We start from the raw sequence: 13,750 nt of genomic DNA, 5'->3' as shown, positions 1-13,750 counted from the left end.
GAGTAACATGCTTGGGGTCTCATGCTGCTAGTCTTAAAACACCCTTGGGATTTCTAAACATTATAAATGATTTCCTAATTCAAAAAGTGTGGCAGCCAACACAAGCGAATTCTATATTAGGTCTTGTCCTTCAGATAAAGAACTGATCACAGAACTAAAAATTAATGTAGCTTAGATGCAAGTGATCATGATTTAATTGTGTTTATAATATGCAAGCTGAATAAAGTCCAGACCAGTTTCTATACATATTCATTCTCTCTCTCTCTCTCTCTCTCTCTCTCTCTCTCTAATAGGACCAATTTAAAAAAACTGAAAATAGTCATGAGCCAAATTATCTGTGATGAAGAATTTAATCAGAAAAATGTGAATGCTCATTGGGAATCATTTAATAACATCTTATTAGATGCCCCAAAAAAACACAGTTGAGGAAGAAAGCTATGCTGGTTAAAAAACAAACATAGTTTAGAGAGGCATTGAAGGCAGCTACAAAAAAGTTATATATAACAAATGGAAGAATAGACAAGTTGATAGTAAGGAATATATATCAGAAGTTTAGTAAAAAATTGATAATGGCACCAAAGGACACAAGGAGAAATCTATGGCTAGGAAAGTGAAGGACAATAAGGAGTTTTAAAATATATTGGGGACAAAAAGAATCCTGAAATGGTATTGGTCCATTATCAGATGGAAATGGTAGAATTATCAATAACAACACAGAAAAGGTAGAGGGATTAATAAATATTTCTGTTCTGTATTTGGGGAAAAAACAGATGATATAGTTCCACCATATGGTGATAACACTCTTTCCATTTCACTAGTATATCTGGAGGATGTTAAACTGAAGCTACTAAAGTTAGATATTTTTAAATCAGTAGGACCAGATAATTTGTGTCCAAGAGTTGTAAAAGAGTTGGCTGAGGAGCTTGCTGGACCATTAATGTTGATTTTCAATAAATCTTGGAACACTGGAGAAGTTAAAAGGTAATAATAAAAGGTAATAATTGAAGATATACCAATCTCCTAGAACTGGAAGGGACCTTGAAAGGTCATCGAGTCCAGCCCCCTGCCTTCGCTAGGGGGACCAATTTTTGCCCCAGATCCCGAAGTGGCCCCCTTAAGGATTGAACTCACAACCCTGGGTTTAGCAAGCCAATGCTCAAACCACTGAGCTGTCCCTCAGGGGGAGTGGTTTGAGTATTGGCCTGCTAAACCCAGGGTTGTGAGTTCAATCCTTGAGGAGGCCACTTAGGGATCTGGGGCAAAAATTGGTCCTGCTAGTGAAGGCAGGGGACTGGACTCAAGTTCTAGAAGACTGGAAGAGAGCAAATGTCATGCCAGGTTTTAAAAAGGGTAAAAAGCGGGATGGCCAGCCGGACATTGATCCTTGGCAAGATAATGGAACAGCTGATGTGGGACTCAAAAAATAAAGAACTAAAGGAGGGTAATATAATAAATGTAAATCAACATAGGTTTATAGAAAATAGATCCTGTCAAACTAACTTGATGTCTTTTTTATGAGATTACAAGTTTGGTTGATAAAGAGAATAGTAAAAGCAGCAAAGAATCCTGTGGCACCTTATAGACTAACAGACGTTTTGCAGCATGAGCTTTCGTGGGTGAATACCCACTTCTTCGGATGCAAGAGAATAGTGTTGACATAATATACTTAGATATCTGTAAGGTGTTTGAGTTGGTACCATATGACATTTTGATTAAAAAAACAGAATGGTAAAAAATTAACATTGCACACATTAAATGGATTAAAAACTGACTGATAGGTCTTAAAGTGTAACTGTAAATGGGCAGCCATTATTGTTTCCAATGGGGCCCTGCAGGCCTCAGTTCTTGACCCTATGCTATTTAACATAATTATCAATGACATGTAAGAAAACAAAATCAACCCTGATAAAGTTTGCAGGTAGCACACAAATTTGGGGAGTGGTATATAATCAAGAGGACAGAGTGATCTAGATCACTTGGTAAACTGGCCGCAAGCAAACAATGTGGCTACATGTAAATGTATACGTGTAGGAACAAAGAATATAGTGTATACTTACGGGATGGGGGACTCTATCCTGGGAAGCAGTGACTCTAAAAAAAAATTTGCGGGTCTTGGTGGATAATCAGCTGAACATGAGCTCCCAATGTGACACAATGGCCAAAAGAGTTAATGCAACCCTGGGATCCATAAACTGGGATGTTGAGGAGGAGTAGAGAGGCTATTTTACCTCTATATTTGGCAATGGTGTGACCGCTGCTGGAATACTGCGTCCAGTTCAAGAAGGATGTTGATAAATTAGAGAGGGTTCAGAGAAGTGCCACAAGAAATGATTGAAGGATTAGAAAACTTGCCTTACGGTGACAGACACAAGGAGCTCAATTTGTTTAGCTTAACAAAGAGTCGATTGAGGGGTGACCTGATCAGTCTAAGTACCTACACAGGGAACAAATATTTAATAATGGGCTTTTCAGCCTAGTTGACAAAATGATCCAGTTGGTCATAAGGTATACTCCTCCACAGCTCTGCAGTTCCACATCTCGTGACTACTGTACTCTGCTAGCGAAGTATTACTTTCATAACTAGGCAAGCTATGGATCTACCATAAGACAAACAGCAGCACTTCCAGACCCTGGTGGAGGAAGGTCACCTGATGGCCAAGGTCAGCCTCCAAGCTGCGGTGGATGCAGCAAATACATCCGCCCACTCCCTTGCCACAGCCATCATCATACAATGAGAGTCCTAGCAGCCATCCTCTGGCTTCCCCAGGAAGATACAGGCCACCATCCAGGACCTCCCACTTTGATGAGGACAGTTTGTTCTCAGTGAAGATAGACAAGTCCCTCCACACTCTGAAGGACTTTAGAGCAGCACTCTGTTCTCTTGTATCAGAGGGATAGCCGTGTTAGTCTGGATCTGTAAAAGCAGCAAAGAATCCTGTGGCACCTTATAGACTAACAGACGTTTTGCAGCATGAGCTTTCGTGGGTGAATACCCACTTCTTCAGATGCAAGTCTGTTCTCTTGGGAAATACATCCTGGCACCCTATCAAAAGCAATCCAGTTATGCTCCTATGCACCGTACCAGGTCACCTACCCCCAATATCATGAGCCCGCACAATGGTGCTCTCAGTCACAGTGTCCATGACACTCAGCCACCGCCACTTCTCTGCAGCACCACGGCATCCACCGAAGTGACAGTTTTGATGCACATATTGAGACTTGCGAGCCCCCCACATCACCATCCTCAGCCCCCCAACCTTTGGGGGCCATTTTGCCCTATTTGTCTATGATTGGGACAAGACCATCATGGATTGTTGGGTATTAGAGATCATGCAGCACGGTTACTCAATCAAATTGCTTTCCCCTCCTGCTGCATGCCTTCTGCCTTTCCCAGATGCCTATTGGGAGTCTCTCTTATCGCAACCCCCTACAACACGAGGCAGACACCCTCCTTGAGAAAGGCACAATAGAACTGGTGTCTAATCCCTTAGTCAGCAAAAGCTTCTACTCCCCATACTTTTTCATTTCCTTCTTGATCTCTGACTACTCAATACATTAATCATAAAAACGGAGTTCTATATGGTGACGCTCACTTCCATCATCCCCTACCTTTCCCAGGGGTCATGGTTCACAGCTCTCAACATGAAGGATGCATATTTCCACACTGACATCTGCCCAGTCCACTGCAAGTTTCTTTGCTTCTGCATGGGCAGCGACGACTACCAGTTCAGAGTCCTCCCCTTCGGCATTGCAACGGCCCAAGGGTCTTCACCAAAGTCTTCACAGCTCAACTAAAGCAGCTGGGGTACTCACTGAGACGACGTCAGCCATCTGCGCTCTTTGTTCTCTCCTCGCCACTATTGGTATCTGAATCCACAAGGAAAAATCCATGCTCCTCCCAGCACAGACACTTCATCGGGGCATTCCTGGATTCCATGGTGGCTCAGGCCTTTCTCCCGGCAAGCCATTTCGCCACCCAGACAGCAGTCCTATGTCGCAACCCACACACCACAGTGTGTCGCTGTCTCTGTCTTATTGGCCACATGGCAGCCTGAACCCATGTGACACTGCATGCCCGCTTGAACATGCGCTGTCTATAGTTGTGGCTCCTATCGGTCTGCAGGCTCCATGTCGACCACATTGATTGTCCCAAGTCTAGTTCAGGCCTCTCGTCTGGGGGACCAACCCTTCCAAAGTGATGATAGGCATCACCCGCCCCCACTCCCATCCCAACCACCACTCTCACCACGGATGCCTCCCTAGCTGGTTGGGGTGCTCACCCTGGATGGTCATGCCATCCCAGGGGCTTGGATTCAGCACAAAGCCCACATGCACATCAATATCCTGAAGGTGTGGGCAATCCGCTTTGCCTGCCTTGTGTTCCTGCCCCTTATCCAAGCATGCCAGGTTCATCTCCTCTTCGCTAATACCACCGCAGCAGCATACATAAATAGGTGGAGGGCACCAAGTCCTGGTCACCCAGTGTGGAGACCATCTGCCTCTGGAACTGGTATATCTGCCACAATGTCACACTCTGTGTGACGTACCTCCCAGGAATGCAGAACTCTCTGGTGGACACATTCAGCCGGATCTGGTACCTCAATCACAAGTGGAAGCTACACAACCTCACTCTCTTCTGCCTTTGCCATGCCTAGGGCACCCGTCACCGGGACCTTTTTGCGACTTGCAAAAACTGCAAGTTCCCCCTCTACTGCTCCCGGGGGGCCAACGGGCATGATTCCTAGGTCAATGCTCTCCTTTTTCTGTGGCAAGGTGGCCTCCACTACACCTTCTCCCAACCCCAATTCCCGGGGTACTGTGCAAGCTCCAACACGATTGGGCCATGGTCCTGTTAATAGCCCCATTTTGGTCCCAGCAATTCTGGTTTTCCAGACCTGCTCAGACTCTCCACCCGTCCCCTAATCCACCTCCCAACACTGCTGGATCTCTTCACCCAGGACTGAGGCAGAGTCAGACATCCCTGCCCAGGCCTGCTTTGCCTCCTCTCCTGGCTTTGGGATGGTGCTTGCATGTAGACATTGTCTGCTTGACACCAGTGTAGCACATACTTAAGCACAGCACACGGCTTCCACATGGGCATTCTCCGCAGTGAAATGGATGCATTTCACCTCCTGAGCGCAACACTGCCATCTTCCCCCTCAGTGATGTCTTTCATTCCTACCGTCCTGGACTACCTCCTGGAACTTATGACCTCAGGCCTTGCCATCAGCTCCCTCTGAGTCCACTTAGCAACACTTAATGCCTTCTTCCCACTGGTTGACAGCCACTCAATGTTTGCCCCCCACCCCCTTTCTGAAAAGGCTGACAAATAACTTCCCATCTGTCCTTAAACCTACTATCCCCACCCTGGGACCTCAAACGTGTACTCTCTGCCCTCATCAGACCTCCCTTTGAGTCCCTGGCCATGTGCTCCCTCTCATACTTATCCATGAAGGTCATCTTTCTCATTGCCATCATTTCCACTAAGTGGGTCAGCGAATTGGTGACCACAATGGCCGACCTACCATATACAGTATTCCATAAATACAAAGTTTCATTATGCCTTCACCCTAAGTTTCTTCTGAAAGTGGTCTCAGAGTTCCATCTCAATCAGTCCATTCACCTCCCGGTCTTCCATCCTAAGCCACATGTCTCTACAGGGGACAGGACCCTGCACTCATTGGACGTCTGCCATGCACTTGCGTTCTATCTTGACAGGACCCATGCCTTTCATACCTTTTTGTAGGCATTGCGGTGAGGTCGTGAGGACAAGCCCCCTCTTCACAGCACATATCAAAGCGGGTCTCTACATGCATCACAGAATGCTGCAGGCAGGCTAATACCCCGCTGCCCGGCAGGATTACAGCCCACTCCATGCGGACACACACGACCTGGCAGCAACCTGGCGCTCCGTGCATACCTGCCCCACCCACTATGCCATCACATGGGGAAGCAGTAGAAGATACAGCCATCAGCCATGCCATCCTGCAGATGACGATACTTCTTGTGTCTTCACCCCGTCTCCAAGCTGATCGCTACTGGTACTCACCCACATTTGGAATACATATAGGGACTATCACTTGAAGAAGGTAAATGTTTGTTTCTGGGTGACACCTCTCAAATAAAGTAACATTAAGACTAGACGTGTGTGTAGATGGCCCATTAAGGACACTTCACTCTATCAGTGGGCCATAGAAGAAACTCATCCTTCCCAGATAACTCTCCCAAAGGATGCCTTAGACACCAAGGGACCAATGGCCAACCCCTGTGAGTCAGCAAACCATGTAAGGACTTGATATGCCCATATGACCCTGGCTCCATCTTGGGCAAGTAACTTTCCATAAACAGGAGCTGTGGGCTTTGTTTGGGACAGAGGATATAAAAAGGCACGCAAGACATCTCCATTTTGTCTTCATTTCCTGCTTCATGTTTCTGGACTGGATTACTAACAAGGAAACTCTAAACAAGGACTGATAACCCTTAATCTGTCTGGGTAATTTCTAGAGAGACTTTTGCAAGCTATCAGTTTATTCCACCACTGCTACAAACCTGATATAAGGACTTTGCAATCAATTGTATGTATATGATTCCTTAGCCATTTATAACTCTCTTCTTTCTTTTTACTTTCAATAGTAAATCTTAGACTTAGTTATTAAGGATTGGCTGTGAGCATGTATTTGGGTAAGATCTGAGACCCATCGGTCCATATGAATAAGTGTCCAATATCTTTGGGATTGGTAGAACTTTAAGTATGGTGAATAGGGTTTTCAGTAACCCCTCACTATATTAGACTTGGTTGTCTAGATGGGAGCCAAGAGCTGGAATACCTAAAGGGGATTGGGTTTGGTTTCTTATTAACCAGTGTTGCACTATAGATTCACCAATCCAGTAACGAGAGCTATCTGATTACAGAATAAACCACCAGTTTTGGGGATTATGGGCCCTATTTCTTGCAGTCTGCCCTAAGTGTGGCATTCATAGAATCATAGAATATCAGGGTTGGAAGGGACCTCAGAAGGTCATCTAGTCCAACCCCCTGCTCAAAGCAGGACCAATTCCCAACTAAATCATCCCAGCCAGAGCTTTGTCAAGCCGGACCTTAAAAGCCTCTAAGGAAAGAGATTCCACTACCTCCCTAGAGAACCCATTCCAGTGCTTCACCACCCTCCTAGTTAAAAAGTTTTTCCTAATATCCAACCTAAACCTCCCCCACTACAACTTGAGACCATTACTCCTTGTTTTGTCATCTGGTACCACTGAAAACAGTCTAGATCCATCCTCTTTGTAACCCCCTTTCAGGTAGTTGAAAGCAGCTATCAAATCCCCCCTCATTCTTCTCTTCTGCAGACTAAACAATCCCAGTTCCCTCAGCCTCTTTACAATTTTTCCACATCTTTCTTATAGTGTGGGGCCCAAAACTGGACACAGTACTCCAGATGAAGCCTCACCAATGTCAAATAGAGGGGAATGATCACGTCCCTCGATCTGCTGGCAATGCCCCTACTTATGCAGTCCAAAATGCCATTAGCCTTCGTGGCAACAAGGGCACACTGTCGACTCATATCCAGCTTCCCGTCCACTGTAACCCCTAGGTACTTTTCTGCAGAATTGCTTCCTAGCCATTCGGTCCCTAGTCTGTAACGGTGAATGGGATTCTTCCGTCCTAAGAGCAGGACTCTGCACTTGTCCTTGTTGAACCTCATCAGGTTTCTTTTGGCCCAATCCTCTAATTTGTCTAGGTCCCTCTGTATCCTATCCCTACCCTCCAGCGTATCCACCACTCCTCCCAGTTTAGTGTCATCTGCAAACTTGCTGAGAGTGCAGTCCACGCCATCCTCCAGATCGTTAATGAAGATATTGAACAAAAGTGGCCCCAGGACCAACCCTTGGGGCACTCCACTTGAAACCGGCTGTCAACTAGACATGGAGTCATTGATAACGACCTGCATTGTCAGTGTGGCCCATCCAGAGACGTGGTCACACCCACCCACCCACCATCCCCCTCTACTGCAGACTGTGCTACTTAGTGGTGAGAGGGTTACTGAAGGGGCATTGCCCCGCATGGCCTCCTACAATCTTGTCTGTAGCATGAGGCAATGTATGACTCAGGTGCAGGTCAACTGACCCTGCTACTAAAAACTTTCAGCTATGGCGGGCAAGCACACCCACTTTTGGAATACAGAGAGGGACCACACATCTCTGGCTGGGATGATTTAGTTGGGTATTGGTCCTGTTTTGAGGAGGGGGTTGGACTAGATGACCTCGTGAGGTCCCTTCCAACCCTGATAGTCTATGATTCTGTGATCTCGAAGAACCTCCAGTTACAGGTAAGTAATCTGCTCAACTCCCAGATTTCAGCGATAGGATTGGGTAGAGCCATCTACATGCTCTTCTCCGGTGCTGGCAATTTTATCTATTTCCCAACCTAATGTAGGTCACTAGCAGTGAAGTGGTTTTTTACTGATATGCTATGCTAATTTCAGAAGCTGTGAAATCTGTTTCTGAGGTGTCTCAGTGGGTCCACAGCACAATTCGCAGCCATGAGAACTCAGTGCAACTGCTTCGGGTCCAGAAACTTCTCAAAGGACAGAAGACCAAGGTGCTTACTCCAGGTGGGTTCTACTCATCAGCCAGATTAAGTGAATTTGGATACTGCTTTGTGGTCACTTCTGATTCAATTCAAATAGACTTGGAGAGGAAAATTGGCTAATATCTCACAAACAGGTTATGATAAATGGCAAATTATGGGGAGAGGTGACTAGTGGGCCCTCAGGGAATGGGGCTGCCTGGCTGGATTCACATTTAATGACTTGGAAGTGGAGGTAAGTAGCAGGTTAATGGCACTTGCAGGTGTTACTCAACTGGGAGGAATTTATGACTTGCAGTGAGGACAGGAAAATGATCCAAATTAGGTCATGGACATTAGTTTGGGAAAATGTAGCTACTGTCTCCATCTCATCTTTTAATAAGTAGAGCAAGCTGACATTTGTGTTTTCATCCCTCATGCGCACTCACCTCTCTCCCTCACTTCCCCCCCGCCCAAAAAAAAGGCAAGACTCCAATATGTTCTGGTGGCATGTGAACTGGTGTTTTGCCCCTGCAGTGCACTGGCAAAATCGAGGAATGTTGGTTGACAATAATTGCCACACCAGATCAACCTAATGGTCCATCTAGTCAAGTCTTCTGTTTCCAAGAGTGGCCAGTATATTTTGTCTGTAGAGGAAGGTGGGTGCAGGCATGGGTTCTGTGCCTGTGCAGACTAATGTTGTTAATGATTTGTGAGAGAACATAAGAGGCATGCCCTTCCCCCCTCTCCCCCTACCCATTAATCATCTCTGGCTCTGTCTGCAGCTTCTGCCTTGGCCCCTGCCCTGGGATTCCCTTCCCTAGCCCCTCCTCCCCCCTTTCTGCCATGGTGGAAGTCGGGCTGGAGACGTGCCTAGGAAAGGCACCGCAGCTAGTGCTCCCACTGAGCCCTGCTAGATGGCGCCAAGAGCAGGGAAACTGGGCTGGCAGCAGAGTTCTGTGAAATAGGAACCGGGAAGCCTACTGAGTTCCATCCCTTTCTCACCTGCAACCTCCAGTAAGTGTTTGGAGCCCAGGACAGTGGTGAGGAGGAGGACGCCACGGGGAGCAGGGTGGGAGCCAGGAGGGTGGGGGAAGCAGCAGGGCCCAGGGGCATTGGGTGAGGGGCCAGCATTTTAAGTGCCCCCCAAAAATAGTCATTTAAATCCCTGTGCACACCTTGGGCACCTGAAATCCAGGACGGTGCTATGTGTCTGCCCTTCAGAAAGCTATGCTCCAACAGTTCTGCCATTTTTTGAGCCACCCTATACACATGCCCAGCTCAGCAGGGAAAGCCCTAGGAAGAGGGTGTGGCATCGGGGAGAAGCTGAGCTATCACAGTCTTCATTGTTCGTCCACCTGAAAGTCGGGGCCCACCCAAATTTCCACTCCTAGCTATGCCACAGCAGCTGACAAGTTTCTAAATTACACTGGTGGGGTGGAAAATAATGAGTGATCAGTGTAGCTAGATAAGCTAGGCAAAATCAAACAAAAATATAGGCTTTTCAGTATAGCTGAGTACAAACTCGTACATTAGAAATGGAGGTTGATAATTTGAAAACCAGAGACTCTGGAAAGCACTTAGTCGGATTCAGAAGGGGGCCTTGGTGCCTAAAGTGGCAGTTAGGCACCACTAGTGTACGCAAAACCCTTGCTTGGCTGTCTCCTAACCCTGAAGGTGGCTAAAGTCCCTAGGCATCTGAATTTCTGCGATTTAAAGTGGCTGTGTGTGCACAAAGCTACCTCAGTCCTGACACAAATGACCAGTTTGGTCCGTAACTTGCACCTAAACCACAGTGGTGTTCTCCAGGCTAGTGTTCTCCTTCCTATCTTGCTTTTGGGGTCTGATTCACTAGGCATGCTTGGAGCACCCCTAAACCTACACAAAATGGTACAAGTCAGGGGACCAGATATTACTTAGCCTAGTGGTTAAGGCGCTCACTTAGGATGTGGGAGAGACAGGTTCAATTCCCACCGCTGCCAGCTGTGGAGAACAGATTTTAACTGTGGCTTCCCACCTCCAGGGGCGGCTCTAGGATTTGCGCCGCCCCAGGCAGGGCGGCATGCCACGGGGGGCGCTCTGCTGGTCGCCAGTCCTGCGGCTCTGGTGGACCTCCCGCAGGCACGCCTGCGGATGCTCCACCGGAGCCGCGGGACCAGCGGACCCTCCGCAGGCACGTCTGCGGGAGGTCCACCGGAGCCGCCTGTCGCCCTCCCCCAGGACGCCGCCCCAAGCGCGCGCTTGGCGTGCTGGGGTCTGGAGCCAGCCCTGCCCACCTCCCCCTAACCACTGAGCTATGGGGTATTCTGGGGCAGGGCTCTCTGGCGCTCCTGTTGAACCTGTTGAAATAATCAAATGCACATTGGGCCAGAGAATTAGAATGGCTGTCTCTATAGTCCAGTGGTTAGGGCAGTCCCCATGTAGCAGGCAGATCCAGGTTCAGCCCCCTTCTCCAATGCATATTTCATTACTAGTAACTGCAAGCCTATGCTGTCACATGGGTGTAATTCCTAAAGTCACATGGTTTAAATAAACCCACCAAAAATGGCTGAGAATTTAAAAACTGGAGGGTAACGGACTATGAATGCCAGTCGTGATTCAATCTGCTGCTATTTTGAACAGAGTTCTCCAATGAAAAACTGCAGAACTAGAATTAATTTGCAAACTGGACACTATCAAATTAGGGCTGAACAAAGACTGGGAATGGATGGGTCATTACAAGAACTAAAAACTAATTTCCCCATGCTAATTTTCCCCTACTGTTACTCTCACCTTCTTGTCAACTGTTTGAAATGGGCCACCCTGATTATCACTACAAAAGTGATTCTTCCTCCTGTTGTTAAAACACTATGCCAAGGAACATTGGTGGATTCTTCATAATTTGGAAGTTTTTACATCAAGACTGGATGCCTTTTTCTAAAGGATATATGTTCTAGTTCAACTCAGAAGTTACAGGCTTGATGTACAAAATGCTGCTGAAATTCTCTGGCATGTGTTATGCAAGTCAGACTACATAATCATAGTGGACCCTTTTGGCCTTAAAAATCTATGAATAACCTACCCATGGATAAGTTTCTTCCGAATTCCCATCAGTTTGAGGTTAGTTTGTCCTGAACCAGGAGGGATCATGTCCTTTTTTATCTTATGTTAAATATAATAAAGCTGTGCATGTTCTCTCTGTACTTACAGAGACCCAATCTTCTTTAAAAATACCCTGGTAAACTCTTTGCCTTGTGGCAGAGAGTGCCAGGCTAATGATGCAGTGCATGAAATAGATGTTAATTTGCTGCCTTTTCCCTTGTATTATATGAGAGAAGATGAATAGAAATACTTGATTGATTTACTTTTTCTATCCCCTTTATTGTTTTGTATCCCTTTATCATATAAAATGGTTACTCACCTTCTCGTAACTGTTGTTCTTCTAGATGTGTTGTTCATGTCCATTCCAATCAGGTGTCTGACTTGTTCTGATTAGGAGAGCTCAAATGTATTCAGCCATGGAGCTTCCAGGCTGTGAGGTGCAGTGACTGCAGGTTTGGGTGCTGGAGCTGCCCGTGATCCTGTATGAGAAGGTCCAGGAAAAGCAGCAGGGTAATCAGGGCTCCCACTGACAAGTCTAGGAGAGACATGTACCAATGCTGGCGGGGCCAAGCTGGTGCTATGAAAATGACCTAAGCCTGGTCTCTGCAAATCTCGAGCAGGACCTTGTGGACAAGTGGTATGGGTGGGAAGGTGTATAGAAGCGTTCCCCCCCAAATGGAGGAGGAACACGTCCACTGTGAAGCCCGGACTATAATTCTGGAAGGAGCAGAACTGCTGACACTTCCTGTTGTGTCATGTGGTGAAGAGGTTGATCAGGGGACAGCCCCACATCTGGAAGAGCGAAGATGCGACATCCGGGTGAAGGGACCACTCATGGCTGTGAAAAGACTTGCTGAGGCTGTCTGCCAGCTCGTTTTGGATCCCTGGAAGGTACGACGCCTGTTGACTGAGTGCTCTATACAAAAGTCCCATAACCTGAAGGCTTCCTGGCACAGGGGAGAGGAACGTGCACCCCCGTTTGTTGATATAGAACATTGCAGTCATATTGTCCATCATGACTGATACACATCGACCTGCTAGATATGTGTGGAATGACTGACATGCTAGGCGTACCGCCCTGAGCTCCCTGACATTGATATGAAGATGGAGATCTGTCTGTGACCAGAGGCCCTGAGTCCTGTGGTCCTCCAGATGAGCTCCCCACCCCAAATCTGATGCGTCCGTCACTAGTGTCAGGGATGGCTGTGGGGCAGTGAAGGGGACCCCCGAGCACACCTGGTGAGCATCCATCCACCACAGGAGTCAGTCGAGGATGGGGTGAGGCAGGGTCACAATCCTGTCCAAGCTGTCCCTGGCAGGTCTGTACACTGACACAAGCCATGACTAAAGCAGCTGAAGCCGAAGTCTGGCGTGCCGAACCACGTACCTATAGGCCACCATATGGCCGAGCAGTTTGACACAATTTCTCACGGTGGTGGTGGGGAACTGCCTGACTCCCTGGATCATGGCATCAAGAGCCTGGAATCTCACCTGTGGGAGGAATGATCTGGCTTGGGTTGAGTCTAGAACTGCCCCTATGAACTGTATCCTCTGGACCGGGGACAGAGTCAATTTCACCTCGTTCAGCTGGAGGCCCAGATTCTCGAAGGTGGCTCTGATGAATGCCACCTGTGCTTCCACCTGAGCCCTGGATCGGCCTTTGATCAGCCGGTCATCAAGGTATGGGGACGCCTGTACCTGATGTTTCCACAGAAAGGTGGCGACGACTGCCATGCACTTGGTGAAGACTTGAGGTGCTTCTGACTGGCCGAAAGGGAGGACAGCAAGTTGGTAATGGGAACCATTGATCACAAACCTGAGGTACTTTCTGTGGTTTTGCGCTATTGCTATGTGAAAATACGCATCCTTCAAGTCGAGGGTGGCATACCAGTCTGCTGGATCCAGTGAAGGGATAATGGAGGTCAAGGAGACCATGTGGAACCTGAGTTTCCTCGCAAACTTGTTGAGGTCGTGGAGGTCCAGGATAGGCCTTAGGCCGCCTTTGGCCTTCGGTATTAGGAAATAGCAGGAATAGAAACCCTTGTCCCTGTGCTCCAGTGGAACCTCCTCCACAGCCCACAGCGCTAGGAGTGATTGCACCTC

The 13,750-nt window shown here is 47.5% G+C and overlaps 1 protein-coding gene across 1 annotated transcript in view; it reads left to right on the top strand.

The window, feature by feature from the left end:
• Positions 1 to 13,750, top strand: part of ARHGEF39 (Rho guanine nucleotide exchange factor 39) — a 69,861-nt gene that overhangs the window by 48,546 nt on the left and 7,565 nt on the right. The window contains exon 7 of the mRNA XM_045022428.1: positions 8,484 to 8,612. Within this exon, the coding sequence (XP_044878363.1) occupies positions 8,484 to 8,612 (129 nt within the window). The remainder of the gene's footprint in view (positions 1 to 8,483; positions 8,613 to 13,750) is intronic.

The sequence above is a fragment of the Mauremys mutica genome, chromosome 6 (assembly GCF_020497125.1).
Source record: "Mauremys mutica isolate MM-2020 ecotype Southern chromosome 6, ASM2049712v1, whole genome shotgun sequence".
In the NCBI taxonomy this organism is placed as follows: domain Eukaryota; kingdom Metazoa; phylum Chordata; order Testudines; family Geoemydidae; genus Mauremys; species Mauremys mutica.
The sequence above is the reverse complement of the archived record's forward strand: the minus strand, read 5'-3'. Positions and strand labels throughout refer to the sequence as shown.